The 18,080-nt window shown below is 47.8% G+C and overlaps 1 protein-coding gene across 2 annotated transcripts in view; it reads right to left on the reverse strand.

Moving 5' to 3' along the window:
* PPP6R2 (protein phosphatase 6 regulatory subunit 2) overlaps window positions 1–18,080 on the reverse strand; it is a 92,863-nt gene that overhangs the window by 52,954 nt on the left and 21,829 nt on the right. For both annotated transcript variants that reach the window (XM_032182168.1, XM_032182179.1), the window contains exons 2-3: window positions 15,065–15,197; window positions 2,018–2,263 (exon numbers count right to left, since the gene is read on the reverse strand). In XM_032182168.1, the coding sequence (XP_032038059.1) occupies window positions 2,018–2,244 (227 nt within the window). In that variant the 5' untranslated portion in view covers window positions 2,245–2,263; window positions 15,065–15,197. The remainder of the gene's footprint in view (window positions 1–2,017; window positions 2,264–15,064; window positions 15,198–18,080) is intronic.

An 18,080-nucleotide genomic window follows, 5' to 3' on the forward strand; every position in this document is an offset into this window, starting at 1 on the left:
CTGGAGGTCACCCTGCCCATCACTGCACCCGCTTGTCCAGCAGGCACTGCACACACTGCTCGTAGAGGAAGATACAGGTGTGTGTCAGATGGTGGTGTAAGTTAAATTGTGCACTTAGGGCCTCCCCAACAGCAGATGCTCCTCCAGCTCTCCAGCACAGGGACCACAGCTCTAGAGGCATCTGGAGGCAGGCTGCTTCCAGCCCGCGGCTGCCCCTGTGACCTGGGGCTCCCTAAACCACATGCGTATCCTCAAACCCTGCAGAGGCACGTCATCCTGCCTGTGAAAGACAAGGGCACCTAGAAGTAAGCACTCTCAAACTGAGCTTCCCTCTTCATGGAAGAGCCTCCTTTAGGGATTTTGCTTCTTGAGCAATCTGTTCAGCTCCCCTCTCCTACTGCGTTATCTGTTTGGCTAGGAGAGGCTGTTCTACCTCACCCTGTAGCACACAGGAGCAGAGATATGAACTGTATCACAACCTTAAAATACAGGAAATAAAAATATGGCCTGGCTTATGAAGTACTAGAGCATTCTGCAGTGCAATGGGAAGTGTATGAATTAGTGCTGCCATGGCCCTTGGTACCTGGTACCTCATCGTGGCCCTTTACCAGAAGGTGTGCACAAGTCTCACATTGTTCAGCATTTTCTCAGCTCATTAACTTTTAATCAGTTTTCCTTCATTAAGGAATGGTATTACCCAGCATCTTCAATAAGAGATTTGGGGTTTGAGCTTGTTTGAGGTGAGATGTGAAAACAATATGGATAAAGAGCTGCGTGAAGCTCCAGGCCAGCTACCCCTGGGAAAGCCAGTTACCCTGACACACTGCAGGAAAGGCAGCAAGGCCAAAGACTCCCAGAATCCCAGACTGGTGGAACTGGGAAGGGACCTCTGGGGCCACCTGCTTCCCCCCTGGCCCAGCCCCACATCCAGGTGGGTTTGGAGATCCCCAAAGAGGAGACCCCCCAGCCTCTGGGCAAGGGTTGTGTGCTGTGCTCCTGGCTGAGGAGTACCTGTGTGAAATTCGCACTTGTAGGACAAGAGGATAAAAATAATACTCCTGGATCCTTCTGGTAATTCAGCTTTGGTAGCAGAAGCCTTGCAGATCAGCCATACAGTATCCCAAGTTACTACATTATGCATTTCCTGGCATTTCCTTATCTGGAAAGTCACCTAAACAGGCTGACTGGCTCACGGAATACTAAACCTAAACAATCCCATCCTTCTGTGGATTTCTAGCAACAACAGCAATAACCAACACTGACCCGTTCCCACAGCGACAAACTCGTACGTTTTTATTAATTTATTTACACATGGAGCAGCCTTTTATTTTTACATAAACTTCGCAAAGAAAAAACAAACTTCCCAAATTCGAAATGCAAATATTTTCAAGTATACACTTAAATAAGATGCATAAATACAACTTGATGAGAGAATCAGGCACATCTAAGGAGTTCACCATCGTAAGAAGAGGTTGTTTACACAGGTGCTCTCCCTCACTGCATGTGCAATAAAACCTACAGATTTTGTATATGCAGCACATGGAAAACATTACATTTTATTCACTGTACAGATCAATTTCTTTTGTGGGTTGACTACTGAAAACCAATCAAGTTAGGAAATTTATAAATTGCAAGCAAATAATGAGCATTATGCTAAGAGTTGAGTTGGACTCCATGTTCCTTGTGGGTCCCTTCCAACTCAGATATTTTATGATTAATTTTGATAAAAATGTACTAAAGAAACTACTGGGATACCGATCATTCTGCTTGCAAAGTTTTTGAAGAAACAGCAAGACACGGTTTTTTTTTTTTTAGACAATCTCAATAAAAAACATCAATAATAAAGAAACAAGCTTCTGAAAATTCACCACAAATATGAGAATGCTGTGAAATATTTTTCAGTATTTGAAGGATTTTTGCATGACCAAAAATATTGTGTCATTGTGCACCAGAGCATTTCTAACATCGAGATCTCCCATTCAGTTTTCCTCATATAGGACAGAAAACAAATACCTACTTGAAGCGGACCTTCTCATCCATATCCACAGGGGGCTCATGTGTGATGAGGTTGACCAGCTCCTCCATGCAGTGCTGCTGGCAAAGGAAGTCCAGCAGCTTGCGGTTCTGAGCCTTGCACTCCTGTAAGATGTCATCTTCATCCATCAGCTCGTGAAGTGTCACATCTTCTTTATCCAGCAGCTTATCCACATGCGATGTTGTGTTCAAATCAAACTTCCAGAACATGATGATGGGACACACCTAGCTGTAACACAGAAGAACAGGGGTTACCCTTCAGTCTTCACTATTTATTCCTCCTTTATATTTTCCGAACAGAATAGCTCAATATAGCTTCTAGCCAGCTTTTAAGAATCGGATAAGTTCTTTACACAAAATTATTAAGTCCTGTTTGATTCCTGGTGTGAGAAGTCAGGTTATATCTGTATGATACCAACAGTGGAGGTGATATATGCATGGTCTGGCTTTAACTGCAACTAATGAACTAAAACCACAAACCATTTGTTTGTACACACAAATCAGGAGATCTGTAAAAGCAAAGCATCAGATGATGGCACTGGATCTTCTTCTAGGAGCAGCCTGTGCAGAGCCTGCTAGGAGAGCAGATGCTGCGATGGGAAGGGTGATGATCCAGCCACAGAGGCCATTCACAGATAAGGAAACCACACTGCCCCCAGTTTGCCTCTTTGTACTCCTACTACAGTTTCCAGAACTGTGCTCACTGGCCAAAACTTCAGCAATTAATTATTTACATAAGAGGAAGAAAGGCCTTCAGCGTATCAACAAAGACAAGAGAGAAGTAAAGAAAGATGAACACTAAACTACAAGCCACTAAGCTCACAGACATCACAGCCAAGTGGTCCCTGGCAGGGCAGGCAAGCACGCTTTGCTGGTACACACAGAGCCCACCTGGGTGCCCACAGATGTCAGCAGTGCACGAGGCAGCCTGTGGCACCGTGCCCCTGCAGCAGTCCTGAACCCTCCTCCTCCTGGGGGAAAAGCACAGCTTGGAGACTGGTGGTTCCTGTTAGCTGAAGGACGTGAGACTGGGCAGCCAAAGTTTGCTCCTGCCCATCCCAAAGCAGACACTAACAGTCTGCATGCAGCCACGTGGCAGCTAGGATGGGCTCACACGTTGTGCTGCGAGCTCGGGTTGGGGCTTAAAGGTGATCACCAACAACACGAGTGGTGAAAGGAAACTACAAATCAAAGCCTGAAACTGGAACTCGAGCAAGGCTCTCCTTTTGTGCACACTCTGGGTCTGAAGCCTTTGTAGGCATTTGGTGAAAGGAAACCCTCCTCACCATCACCCTCCTTCACAGGAAGCTCTGCATAGACGTTTTTCATCAATCTCAACAAAATTCAACAGATTTTGATACAGTCCTTCGCAAAAGTGGTAAAAGTGAGGCTGCATATAACAAAAAAATGACAAGTTCCCAAAAAGCACCTGGGGCTGCAGCCTGGTCCCACACAACCATGGCACAGTGTCTGGTGATGAACAAAGCCAGCCCCAGCGGCACGTCCTGCCCCCTCCGAGCCCACCCGGCCATGGTCACAGAACCGCCCTGCCCAGGGCTCCCTCGAGCCCTCTTGCAGCTTTTGGGATCACCTCTTGTGTCCCCTCCTGCACCCACTGCACTCTGCAGCACCCTGCAGTGAGTGACGTGAACTGAACGCTGCATTTCTGCGGATATTACACTATTGCCATGTAGATCAGTAAGAAATTCCCCTCCAAACATAAATACAGAGCACTGCACATTATGTTATTAATTTTCATCCCATTCCTACCTCTAACACTTTCTTTCCAGTTATCCTGACTTTTCTCTATGTGAGCTCTACTAATTCATTCGTTTCCCCAATACATCTTCAGAAGAGTCGTTATTTATACCAAACAAGAAAATGCCCAGCCCAACCCTTAAGAAACGTCCAGTGCTCCTCCTCCAGCTTAATATTTTCTCTAACAGTTCTGTCCTTGGACATCTCACTCAGGACCTGGCTAGCTCACTTTGACTCTTAAACCAACCACAACCTTTCCCAATCTCGTTCTATTGTACAAAATATTTTAATGACCTCCACAAAAAAAAAGACAGACTTACTGAATTTCTTTTGTTTAGAATATCAGCTGCCAAAGCAAGAGCTCAGAGCAGTTTGGCACAACCTACATTACTGAACTTCATTTCATTTCTCATCGTTGGGTCTGTTACCATTCCCTGCAAGGAGCAGAAGGCAGTAACCCACCTCTTCCTTCTTACCCAGTGACACTTCCAGCACCTTCAGTAAGTACAAGGTAACTTCAAGCCCTCACCTGTAGGCATCTGTACTTCAAAAAGCAGCTCGGTCAGGTAACTACCTGAGGATTCACGTACAGCCTCTCGTTCCTGGCTCCCACTTTGTGTTTCAGATCAAATCCTTCCCCAGGCACTGCCACATCCTCGCTCAGAGCCCACGGCCCCACCACAGGCGCAGAAGCCTAACGCAAGGAAGAGCCAGCTCCTGAAGGACACCGAGCACAGCGAGGGGCAATGCCACACAGGGGAGTGGGTGAGTGTCGTGGTGTAGGCTGTGGGGAGCGGAGACTTGCAAGAAATAAACGATCATTAATACTACAGAAATGAGAGTAACTGTCATTCCCCATTGACAAAGGTGATAGATGTAGCTCAAACAAGATAAATGTTCTGCGTAATAACGCTATTAAGCCACAACACGTTTAAAAAACAAAGCAAATCGGATGCAAGATGTCAAAGCACTACATTGCAGATTGTCTGGAGATGTACGGGATCGTACAGCAGCATTGCAATGCCTTTTTTAACCTAACCCACATTACTATTTCTGGAGCAGCAGAACACTTGCTCCAATCATTCAGTTTTGCGTTCTCCAGCACCCAGCACGTTCCCACACCCCATCCTTTGCTAGCTCCATCGCTTGCATAACTGCCTCTATCACAGATTCTTGAAATGATCCTTTTTAAAAAAAGGAGCAGAAACCAACCCTGTTTTTCCTGCAGGGAGGTTTACTGAAGAAGCGGGCCTCTGATACTGCTGAGGCTAATTTTCTAATTACCTTTGTTTAAATACCTGGGTCCCTTTCAGTGTAACATTAACACAACCTGCAACTGAAGGCCTTACAGTAACCATTACATGAAGCACATTAAAAGAAACATCGTTTTCTTTTATTATTTTACAGTTTAAGAATTCTTCTCTGTGTGCGTGTGCGTCAAAGGATCCCTAACAGAAGGATCGTTACCTTATGAAATTAAGGCATCTCTTTTTCTTGGAATAGCTCCGTTACCCATGATATTTGATAACAGCTCTCTGGAGCTCCCCTCAGTGCTTCAACCTTCGTCACAGGGAGTTTGGTTTGGAGAGCTTTTTCCCACATCATCACTCTCTCTTATTTTAATCTCCTTCTTCATCTCAGAGACTTGGAAATTGAGACAGCGATTGCAAACCTGTCCTTCGCAGCGCTGAGGTGACAAAGTGAACTTAGCGGTGGCACAAGAGCAGATCACAAAGGGAACAGCTCCAATACGAACCCACAGAGCTCAGCATCCTCGTAACCACCTCCACCTTCCCTCCATCCTCCCCACAGCACGCTTACCAGCTGGCCCTCGGCTTCGGGCAGAGATCCCATAACCTTATGGGGATGTGTACAGCCCGGATCCCAGGGGACACAGGACCGAGATCCCGATCAGGCCTCACAGCTAAAAAAGCACTTCACATCCAGTTCCTCTCAAACGCCCAGTATCGATGGTTTTAGCCAAACCCTCAGCACCATGCAGCTTCTGCAGCTACCTACCAGCACCCAGGCGTGGGGCTGGGGAGGGGTACAATGGGTTTGAACATCCCATGGGGTCCGACACCACCGCTCCCTAGCGATGTCCCCAAGCTGACCAGTTTAGGCCGATCCCAATCTTCTGGGAGCAGCTCCCCCACCACAAATAGCAAAACATGTGGCAGAAAGAAGTGGTTTCTAATCTGAGCTCCCAATGTTCTTGAAATAAAAAAGTTCAATTTCAGCGTTGCAGCAAGAAGCAAGAGCTTCTGCATCTGTCCGTGCAGCTATGGCAATGCGCTTCCACGAATTTCTGAGCTGGGAACAGACATCTGAATTTTCAACCTACGTGACATTTCTGTGGCAGTAACGCTGTTTGCCCGCATAGCGTGTTCATCACAAACTGTTCTTCAGATATTTTTAACGAACTACGCTTAGCTATAAATTCACCGAGGGAAAAGCTGACATAAAAGGCCTTAAATTAAGAGTGTTTGGGTGCGCAGCTAACCTAAATACATACATATCCCATAGGCGTGCACGGCCAACACACAGAACTTACCTTTGGAGACCAACCCGTCAGGAAGCCAGCGGTTGCAGGTTTCTCCCCACACCTTGTTGTGGATCTACAGCAGCTGTCTGTGCGGAGGAGAGGCCGATGAGCAGTGGCCTGAGCCCCGCAGCCTCTGGACGCAGACACATGGCTGAGGCTGAATGAGCAGCTCAGGCACCAGGGTGTTCCTCGACACCAGCAGCCCTGCATGGTCCGAGGAGCTTCCCACCCAGCATCCGCACAGCCAGAGCACACATCTGTGCAGGTGCCTGCACACAACATGAGTTCAGTGTGTGTTTTCATGCAGCCTTCTGCAGTATGCTACCGAGCTGCTGATGCACATGAAAACACCCTGAAAACAGGTACAAGGGTGGGGAGAAAAGATCTGTTTGATGAGAAAGGTGTTCGTCTGTGAATGCTTCATTTTGAGTCGTCAGGAAACAATTACTCCTATAGCAATCCAATACATTCATTATTACCTAAAAAATGTAATCTTCTAAAGTAACTGCCCCATTCTGCAGTGATTAGGTAATTAATTTCTTTCATGTGTTTCACTGCGGCTAAGTTACCACTAACGGGGCACTCATTCTCCACAAACTGTGGGGAGTCTGAACAGAAGGACCTTAAGAAATGGGATGTCCCCATAAGGTACCTGAGCTACAGTGAGAAACCTCAGCATTAATTAGCACGCTCCAGCCCATCAACAGGTCCCACCACAGGGTCTCAGAGACAGGAGGCAGAATGAGAAAGTCTGGTTTTGGTACTAAGAAATGCATCTACATTTTTTCTGTAAACCAAAAAAGTGCATCTTCTCCTCCTGCCAAACAGGTGATAAGAAAAAAAAAAAAAAAAAAAGCCCACTGAATATCAGAGGAACTGAAAACAGCTAGAGAGTTTGAGTACTACAAGAGCAATAAATTGCATTCACAATTTCTTCTTGTGATGCACGGCTTACAAAGAGTCACTGCAGCGTCTGAAGGATGACATAACAGAAAGCTAAGGGTGAGGAACTTCTAAACACTACACTACGAGCACTAGAAGCCACTTATAAAGTTAAGGGATACAAAACAGCACATCTTGAGAGATGGATGAAGACGAGGAGCTGCTAAGAAACAGGAATACTGAAGAGCATCCTTTCTCTAGCAGCATGTGGCATTGCACAGCTTAAGAAAATAAAAACCAGGAAATTAAATCAAGCCAGGGGCATTTTACACACCTAATGGAAAAAAAAAAAAAAAAAACAAAAAAAAAAACCTAAAAGGTTGCAGATTTCCAGGACAAATGACCACAAAGAAGTGGATGCTGCCAGTTTTAAAGTACTCCCAACTATTAAGCATTGCGAGTTCTGTGCTCGAGCTGCAGGTTTTGGTGGGGTGCTGATGCAATCTGAGCCATCGCACAACGCAGGGCGCTCTGGGGCCTTTCCACCCAGCTCTCGGTAGCTGAAAGGCAGGTTTCACTCTGCTGCAAAAGCTAGGTTTGGGAACAGCAGCACTACCCAGAGCCATGTAGGGAAGTCAAGAGGTTAGGAAACGAAGCACACTGCTCACTGCAAGCTACGCGGTCACTACCGAAGCTGAAGTTTGTGTCTGAATGAGGACAAAAGCAGAAGTGGCCCCCTCGGGGGCTGTGCCTCTTCCTCAGAGGCACGGACACTATTTTCTGCTCAGAGCAGGACAAGGAACATCCCACCTACACCGAGTAATTCTGTGGTCTGCCCTGTTTCCTCTTGCAGAACTGCTGAATCTTCTTACGGAGCTCAGCGTGGTCCCTGTGCCTTTGAAGTGAGCTGCACCGCTTCCCACACAGCCGTTCCCCTTGAGGAGGTCCCAGTCCTCAGACCGGAGGCCCTCAGAGGCTTCCTGGCATCCCCGAGGAAAGGGACCCACACCAGAGGGGAGCCCCCATGGGTGCTTTAACCTCAGCACAGCACCCAGCTCCCCCCGTGCCTCCCAGGACCTGCCAGTGAGTTGTGGTGCTCAGAGCTCTGATGGATCAATTTACTCAGGAGCACTTTAATACATACACCTGGAGAAAGGCCAAAAAATGCAGCTCTACCCCCAAATACAAGCTTTTACTCAGCTTTGTCTCTTGGCCTTACGACTATTGACGTGACACCATCTTGTGGGTTCAGTTACCCAAACACAGAACTAAGCAGCATTAACCATTAAGCCTAAATAGTTACTGCTCAAAATGAACTCGACTTCTCTAAATTTTACTAACAATGTTCCTTTTCAACTATTAATTGTCATTCTTCCACCTGCCTCATACGACAAAACCCCCTATGTGCCTATACCTACCCGATGCACCAAAAACCCCTCTGTACCACGGTTCACTTATTGTCCCCATGTTCAAGTTTCCAATTTTATAGAACTGGCACATCCTCAGCAGCGCAGGGATGTTGTAGAGATTCGCAGCTGTGAACAGCTTAAAATAAGCTTTCCTTAACCGGGTATTTCTTCACCAAGCTGTTATCCTCCACCACCAGCCTGTCTTTATTTGTAGTAGAGGCAAAGTTCGTTTGAGATACCAACAGGCTGCTTACAGACATGGAGGTATTCAAAACAATCCCTGCTACACCGCTCCTCGAGTTTCACTTTCCTTCCTCAGACAACAAGAAAAAAAAAAAAAAAGAAAGTTAAATCAGAACATGAGAACACGAGGATAAACATGTTTGGGTCAAGGTTCACATTCTTGCTACTCAAGATAACTCTTGATAATTTTTTCTTTTAAAGCTCTTTCCAGCCCTCTTGTTTGGGAAAAAATTGCAAGGGACTCACTACAGCTGTCAGAATGACACCTGTCCGACCTGCAGGTTGCCTTCAGCAGTGTTAAAGGCAACAAGGAGCCCACACTGCTTCCAGGCAGCAGAGGCAGAAGCCGGAGCTCTCCCCGTACCACTGGGAGCCTGGAGGCCCAGCAGGGTTTGCAGGGACTGCTCGGGCTGTGCTGGTGGTGTCTGCACAGCAGCCCAGGTCAGAGCAACGTGGAAGGTGACAGAAGGCTACCAAGCAATTCTGCCTCCAATTTGGCCAAGACATGCTGTTCTCAACAATTTGTAAGGGACTTGAGGACTTAATTTTCCCCAACTGCTTTAATCTGGAGCAATTATTGGTACCAACCTGTAACACCTTCAGTGTCGCCAAAGTACATCCCAATGAACCAGGGCTGTTCACACGGCTTTGGAGTCCAGCTTTTTACAGAGACGTAACAAAAACAGGTCTGGGTCACTTATTTTCAGGGAGTTATTTCAACCACAACAGTGCACTTGACACCCAGTTGCAAGGGATTTTACCTTGGCAAAAAGTTTACTGAGGAGTTTCCTTAAGACCCTATTTTTATTTATACCTAAAATAATGTAGGTATATTTGTAATCCCTATGAGTAAGTGCACTTTCCCCATCCTCTGCATCTTTAATACCACAGGGTAATAGAAAACCTTTATTGCTAGAGAGCTACTAAGAGAGGAGGCTCTGGCAACCCTGTATTGGCTGGGGCAATACAAACTGCAAACCAAGTAGAAAGAAACAGTCTTAAATGCAACTTGTAATGTGCTTTGCTGTCCTATGACAATCGTCTTTGGTGTCAAAATAAAGTCAGTTTAGTCCTCTGATCTGTTAGTTTTCTTCTGTTCTTGTGTGGAGTTGTCAAAGTAGGCTCCTTGTAAGCCAGGTGGAGCAACAACCAGCGCATCGCTGAAGGCTGCCACCAGCAGGAAGCTCTGACAAATCACACCATTAGAAGAGGTAACAGGAAATATTTCACATTGCAACTGACAGCAAGAACCAGGTCAGGCTCAGAACATTTTGTATAGATGACTGCCTTGATTCCTGTATGACAATTCACAGCCTTGAAGGCAGGCAGGTGCTTTCCAGACACAGGGAGGAGGCAGATAAAAAACACAGGGTACTGAGGAGATGGAGGACAGGAGAAAAAAAAAAAAAAAAAAGAACAAAACTAAGGTGCCCAAAAGGTGTTTCTTGTATTTTTAAATGCTAAGTGGCTTAGCTGTCACAGTTTTCTGCAAACTCATCTTTAAATGTGGTCCATAGCTGTGCTCACCTGTGTGAGCAGGGAAGGACACGGGTTGTTGCAGCAAGGATTTGCTCCTCAGTGCCTGCCTGTCAGTAACACATCCACACCTCCTCCCCATGTTTTGTGGGCAAGAAATACCAGATGCAGAGCTCTGAGGAGGCAGGGCTTGTTAGTCTTGTAATTCAGTACCGGAACAGAAAGACAAACATTTCCTACATGCTTCTGAACAAGTCAGGTATCACCACCCTTCCAGTTTGTTAATGAAATGAATGATCCGTACGTGTCAGACACTTGCACAGCTGCACTAAGCCCTGCTACGCTCGGGCACCAAACCAGATGAGGCCCTAACACGTCCCCAAAAACACACCTTTCTCCTGGCACCTGCCACACCTCGGGTATCAGGACTCAGTCTGGATCATCTGCGTCAGCTGCAAACTAGCAACAGCTTTTGCTTTTTCAAGTCAGACAACTGAAGCCCTTCAAAGCTGCTGGTTGTGCATTTCAGCAGGAGCACTGAAGGGAGAACCACGACGACTTCAGGAAACAAGCTTCCTGTGACTGCGTAACGCCATTTCTGGAGATTAACTGCTTTGTGGAGAACGTTTCTGAATTTCATAGACGTAGAATTAAGCTGTCATTCAAACACTTGCTATTTGCCAACACTACACTCCAGGAATGTTTTAATATTTACAAGGTATGCACAGGCTTCAATCAGGAACCAGCAGAACACGCAGAGCCATTCGTGACTGAGCACAGATGCTGGGGCAGAAAGCTACACAACATAAAGGAGTTCTCTCACCGCGTGGTTCAGTCAGCACCACGTTTTTGTCTCATGGCTTACCCAAGTAGCACCAAAAGCCTACTTTCTCTTTTGGGGGGCCTTCAGCGACTGCTTTGCCCCTCCTGCCTCACTTTGTCTCAGCCTTCCGCCTAGCAGCGATTTCCGCTCTGTGGTCAGGCCTTTATTTCAGTTAACAGTTGTGCTGGGGTGGAGGGAGGGCCTTTTTTAAAGCCTTCACCAAGTGTCATTAGGTTTGACAGAGGCCTCCACATTCACTAGAAAAAAGCCTGCAGAAATAACACGTGGTTAAAATTCATCGACAGGCAGCCCGATCCTTGTGTTACCGTAACACCCACAGCACCTTGCAGTTCTCTGGCTGCCATAAATGCACACATTTCCTACTTTCCCTAAAACTTCGGATGAATTTATGTCTTAATTACTGCATTTGCATTTTGTCCAGGATCATTCCTGTAGCTATTTCCATAGTTACCAAAGGTTACCCTGAGCTTTACCGAATATGGGCGTGCACGCACCAAAATCCCACACCATTTTCCTACCTTCTAGAATGCTCTCGGAGTGTTCAGTACTCCAAGACCAGTAAAAACGAACATTGGAGGGCCAGAAATCACCACAGGCAACTCCTCCTGGAAACTGGGAGGAAATTACCAAGATTTACGGACTTTTTATTTAAGCCTATTTAAGCCCATTCCTGATAAAATAAAACATTGAACATTTTCCACTTAGTAACTAAGTGGAAACACATGGAAATGCTGAGTAGTGTATTAGCCTTCTTGTTTCCAAAATGAAAGCGTGTTTGAATCCTTCTGACTCTCCTGTAACATCCTGTCTGTAGTGAAAACATGAAAGGCCAACTGCTTCAGCAGCTAAGTCACGGGTGAAGAGTCTCGCTAGGTCTCACTCACTTTGACGTGTCTCCTTAGTCTTACCAGACGTGGATTCCTGAAATTAATTCTATGATTTTTTTTGCTCAATTTTTATATGAAATTTCCTTTATTTCCCCTATAAGCATAAGTGACCAAACTTTTCTACACGGGGAAAAAGAAAGCCACTTGGAGAATTATCTCCAACTGCAGCATGAAAAGAGACAGCTTCAGAACACAGCTGTGAGATGACAGCGGATCACCAGGACTAAGGGTACTCACCCAAAGACTTCACAACTTTAAAACACTGTTGCTGAACAACCAGTGCAGGAAATAAAGTATCACGTTATTTAACCTGGTGAACTTGAGGTCTGAAACTTACTTTCAAAAAGTCTGCTTGAAGCAAATTGTTACGCAATTTATTAAAAACACAACAAAAACAAACAGATGGCCAGGAACAGTAAGATCGGTGGTTCGCCTGAAGCCCCAAAGAAGAATTTTGCATAGACTGCTCCAAATAATCTTAAGGAAAAGTTCAGTTTCTTGTCAATCAGCAGCTGGTATAAACATAAAGAGTAAGAGAAAAATGCAGCAGGTAAGGCCCCAAAAGAACCAGAGCTCCTCGACGTATTTGTAAGTAATTATCAGAAGAAAGACAAGCAGCAAGGTAGCAGCATTTACTAGCCACAGAAAAACATTTAGCTTAAACCTCAAAGCTGACAACCAGCTGCAGAACGATTGCATGGTAATAAGCAACTGGACAAGAAAAGGGCAGCTCGAACTCTGTGCTCTGCTCATGGCAGGAAACCCAGCACCCAGCACCCAGCCGCGAGCTGTCAGTGCCCCTCTGAGCAGGGCCCTGCAGCCGCCCGGTGCCCAGACAGGAGTGCCAGCACCACGCTGATCCGAGGTGTACCCCACACTGTCCTGTTTCTTTCCTCTGAACTTCCACACGCTCGCACTCCTCTGCCTGCCCACTCCATGCTCAGGACCTCCTTCCTTCCTCCCGCGGGCTCGCAGAGCTGTCCCAGGATGGAGCCACCTCCCTGGCTTCCACCAGGATCAAGTGCTGCAGCCAGTACAGAGCAAACAAGCAGCCCTCCTCGGAAGCAATGTGGCACTTTAACACAAATTAAACAGCTGCTGCTCGTTACAGCCACTAGGAGAAGATCGGGGAGCCCCTGCTCAAGGATCTCCATACAGAGCAGCAGCCAAGGGCGTAAAAGCAGCACCAGGATTTATTACGAGTAGGAATAAGCAAGTAAACAGAAGGCGTGACTTCGTTTTGACTATCGTGTGTTTGCATCTCAAGCACTGGTCTGGTTAGCTTCTCTGCGAAGAGAGCAGAGCTAGAACAAGTACAGCTGGTCTGATCAGCTCCCCTACGGGACTGAGCAGAACTAGAGCAAGCGCGGCTTCCCAAGCCGCATGAAACTCGACTTGATGTATGGCTGCAGCTCAGGAACCCAGCAGATACAAAGAGCCGTGAATGGCGCTGAGGAGGATAGGCAGTCAGTCATTTGCAGCTTCCTACAAACCTCAGAATGGCGACACCTCAAAGCTATCAAGCAGCCAATTTAAGAGCAGGCAGAATGAAGTACTAATTATGTTCCACACAGCAAGAAAAAACCCTGGGGAGTTTACTGGCATAGAAGGTCATGGTGTCCAAAAGCTCAATTCTCTTCACACTGAGTTCATTAGCCCAGCTGACAGAAACCAGGTTTATGAAGGATCCTCAAACGTTTTGCAGCAGTGAGAGTTCAGAATAAACCACTAACCTGGAGGCTGTCAGCAAGCTGGAGTGCCCGCCCTCCCCAAACCCTACTCTCAGCTCCCCCAGCACATCCTTCACAGGAGCAGCTATCAGCGTCCTGAGCCAGCTGGGTCTCGAGAATGACTGCAATTTGTCAGTGGGCTACACTTATTTCCAACTATTTTCTATCTATTTTGCTGGCACAGACAACCACATGCCTTGTTACCATCCACGTGCTGCAGCTCAAATGGCTTCTAGAACCATTTTCACCAGTTCCAAACCATCAGGTCCAACAGGCTACATAACCATAACCAGCTCCAGCAGCAGCAGCACCTCTTTCTGCAGCTCACCTGTAACAAACCTTGGGATCTCCTGAATTCTCTCAGGAGCTTTGAGAACGCCTTCACTCCATCCAAGGGTTCAGCAGACTTTTCTAGTACTTCTCTAGAGGAAAGGTGGCTCCTTCACAGCCTGCTCCCCCAGAGAAACCTTTCTTCACACACAGTCTCTTACCTTTGTAGCATTAAGAAAGCTTTTCCTAACTGCAATATGCACAGGAACATGACCGAGTCCATCAGCTCCACCACATGCGTGCATGCATCCAGCAAGGACTGCCTGCTCCCACGAGCAGCCAGCCCAGCATCCTGCCTCACAGAGCCAGGACATCTCCAAATAACCCTGGGGCACCGAGTCCCCTGGGTAATTACAGGCTGCATGGAAGGGCACTTCCACTTGCTTTAAACTGCCTGCTTGATCACTTTGGTGCACGCTTCCAGTTTCACCCGATGAAAACCTTTCACTCTCACGTCACGCCTATTCACTTTCACTACCCCAGTGACCAAGCTTTTTTTCTGTGTGTCATTTCCATATTGCCACTTCTTAGAAGAGCCACAAGCAGCTTCCAGAATTATAGATAGCCACTGGAAAGTTAAAAAAAAAAAAAAAAAAAAAATCTGTCTTCTTCCCATTAACTATGGGCATTAAATTCACGTTCATGTTTTGGGAAGCAGTTGGCAGTTCAGCCTGCTTTTAGGGAGTATCCCGCCCAGCACACCAGGCCCAGTCTGCAGATCCAACAGCAGCAGAGCTCCCCAGCTGCACACAACCAGCCCCGAATCACCAGCAGGACCCTCCCAGCAATGGTACAGTTCCTTCTGAAACGCCTCCAGGTGTGAAATATCAACACCAACCTCAGCAGCGACCACCAGCACACACACAACAGAAGTACGAAACGTGCTGACATTACTGAGCTTCAGAAGAAAAGGTAGACGTGCGTACCTTCAGTAGAAGTTATTTCAAACGTGAAATCTTCTCCACGGACAGAGAAACATTTGGGTTACGGTTCCTGGAATATATCCAGCTTCAGGAAATTATTTTCATCCAGTGTGAATTCTCTCTCGAGCTTCCTATCCTGGAAAAAATTTTAGAAAGTGGTTGTTAACCAAGGGCAACTGACAGTCAAAGACTTCTGCCTGAACAAACTTCCCCACGGCCCTTTACTCAAAATCCCTGATAGTACTGTAGGTGTGCAAAGCCAGCAGCATGTCAGATGAGTCCTTTTAATTACCCCTTTTAATCACCCCTCCCCTCCTGTAGCACAGGAGGAGCACGAACCTTTCCATCAGGCCGTGAGCACAGGGCTGAACCGCCCCTTCGCTTCTGCTGCGAGAGCTGTAGCTCCTCCAAGAGCACACTGCTCCTCCTGACATCACTTCGAAAGAAAGTTTGAGGTTGTCAGGGAAACCCAAAGGTCATTTTCACTCCTTCCAAGACTGCCGGCAGCAACAATCCCCGTGCTTCACATTCGGCCAGGGGCCCTTCAGCCTTCAGGAGGGCGCAGGGGCCAGGAGCCAGCCCCCAGCGGCTGCAGCCGAGGATCCATGGTGGGACCAGCTCGGCTTCGCCTGCCCCATCCCCTGCCTTGCTGGAGGCCAGGACCCCCCTCACCCCAGGCACATCACCATGCAGAAAGTGTCTGTTGGTGCCCATCCCAAGGACAGCCCCGACCCACACACAGCGGGGTTACCCCAGGGAACACCAGGGCAGGCGTTCCCCGTGCCCCCAGCCCTGCACACCGCTGCCAGGGGAGGCCCCCCCAGCACAGCAGGGTGCTCGCAGGGCACTGCGCCCCCATCACATCAGCAGCAGCTCCTTAGCTGGAGGCTCAGATGCTCAGGACCACCTGAGCCCCCTGACACAGAACTGCAGAGAAAGCTCAGCCTGCTGCTCCTACACAGCCCTTCCAAATCAAACTGCTTTGGAAATTAATCTGTAGTTTGATATTTGCTGTATTTCTACTTAAAAGGGTGAGAAGAAAAGCTCTGAGTAACAACTTCAGCACAAGTTTAACACAGCATAATTAGTACTTAAAAGCTGCTTTGTTATGGAAATCCAAAACATCTCTACCATTTGGGCATTTGCTTGCTGTGCCTGTCCAGATAAACCATATTTCTGCACAACCCGTGGGACTGCTCCAGCCCTGGTTCTGTATTTGAGTCCTGACACACGCAGTGCCCCGTGGATCTTCCCAAGCCCCAGAGCCACGCAGACGTTCACACCTCCACACAGCCCACAGGGAGCTGAGGCTTCAGGGACAGCCCCAGCAGGCCCCACAAGCCTCCTGTACCACTGAGTGCACAGAGGGGGGACCAGGACCCATCCCGCTCTCCCTGGAAAAGCATTTCAAGGATCTTCATGTTTTAGGGCCTCGGGGACACGAACGAGCCCTGTCCTACTGGGACAGCCTTCCTACATCCTGGTGTGAAGGAAGCAAGCCCACGCGGCGCTGTCCTAGCCTGAAAAGGAGCATTTAACCTCCAAATTTAACCTTAATTTTGATCTCCAACACTGCTTGCCTGACATCAGCCTCACGCTCATGGCTGTCATCTTTTTATACTCTCAATTTTTCCATGCGAGCTGCCTGCCCTCCTCACTCCAACAGAGCATTTTGGGGTTTGGAAATCAAGTGTCTGTAGGTGCTGCTGTGCCAAACCTGCTCCAAGCCTAAAAACCTCCAGCGTGCACATCCCAAGGCTCACAGTGGAAGTCCTCGCCGGCAAGGCAGCGTGCCTGAGGACGATCAATAGGGAACTGATTACTCTGAAGGCCGAGCTAATCAACACAATTCTCTGCCCGGCCACTGAAGCCAGGAGTTTTTGTAAAATTCTACAGATCTCTGGTTTGAATGGATAACGAAGGTTTGGACAGCTCAAGGATGCAGACAAACATTTTGGGGAAAAAAATTAAAATCCTCAGAGGTACAGAACAAGGCAGCTGCCCAGAGGCCAGCATTAAGAAGATGGAGGAAGAGGGGTTCACGAGGGGCTGTGGGGTTGGGAGGGGCTGCAGTGCCCTTTTACATTAGCTCTTGAATTCCACAACCAAAAGTTGTCAGGGGCTACACGTCGCTACCAGGGATGGGATGTGAGCAGCTCAGCACAGAACCGCAGCCTGGCTGAGGCTGGGGGCACCCGGCATCCTCACAGGCCCCCCAGCCTCACTCCCAGGTGGGTTTGGAGACCCCCAAGGATGAGACCCCCCAGCCCCTGGTCCCAGTGCCAGGGCTCCAGCACCCCCCAGCCCAGAAGTGCTGCTGGGGGCCAGGGGGAGCCTCCTGGCTGCAGGCTGCACCCAGGGCCTCCACTCCTGTCCTGGGCAGCGCCACGCAGAGCCTGGCCCTGGCCTCGTGCAGCTCCCTGCGGGTTCACAGGGACGTGGATGAGACCTGGTCAGAGCAATCCTCGTAACCCCTATGCTCCTCTCATCCTCATCTGCAAAGACGGCACAGAAGCTGCTTTCAAATTCCACCCCAGGAATGCCACTGCTCAGCTCCCGAAGTCCTGCGGGGAGCGAGCAGCAGGAACCAGCAGTGACACAGGGACCCCACCGCCCTGAGCACTCCGTGCCACCACGCGGCACCAGCACCTCGTCATCGCTGCCTGTCTTGGAGCCCCTGGAAAAAGGAATACTCTGGGTTATGCAAGCGAATAATGAAGTTGTTATAGAAAGAATGAGAGGCTGATAAATGTACCGCTCGTCATTACTTAATGATTTCCAGCTTCAAAGTAGTCACACACGAGCCAAACCTTTCAAATAGTCATTAGAAAGAACAAGGCAGAAAAAATTGAAACACTTTCACTTTATGAAAGAGCGCTGGCAAAACGCCCGAGGAACTTGCCCAAAGTTTGGTGTGAGCAAAATCTAAAGGAATTCAAGAGACTGCAGATTTACAGCTTTTCATTAGCCAGTGTGTTTCCAAATATACGGAACTGCTAAAAATATCTTTAAGTTAATG

Source organism: Aythya fuligula, chromosome 1 (assembly GCF_009819795.1).
Source record: "Aythya fuligula isolate bAytFul2 chromosome 1, bAytFul2.pri, whole genome shotgun sequence".
NCBI lineage: Eukaryota > Metazoa > Chordata > Aves > Anseriformes > Anatidae > Aythya > Aythya fuligula.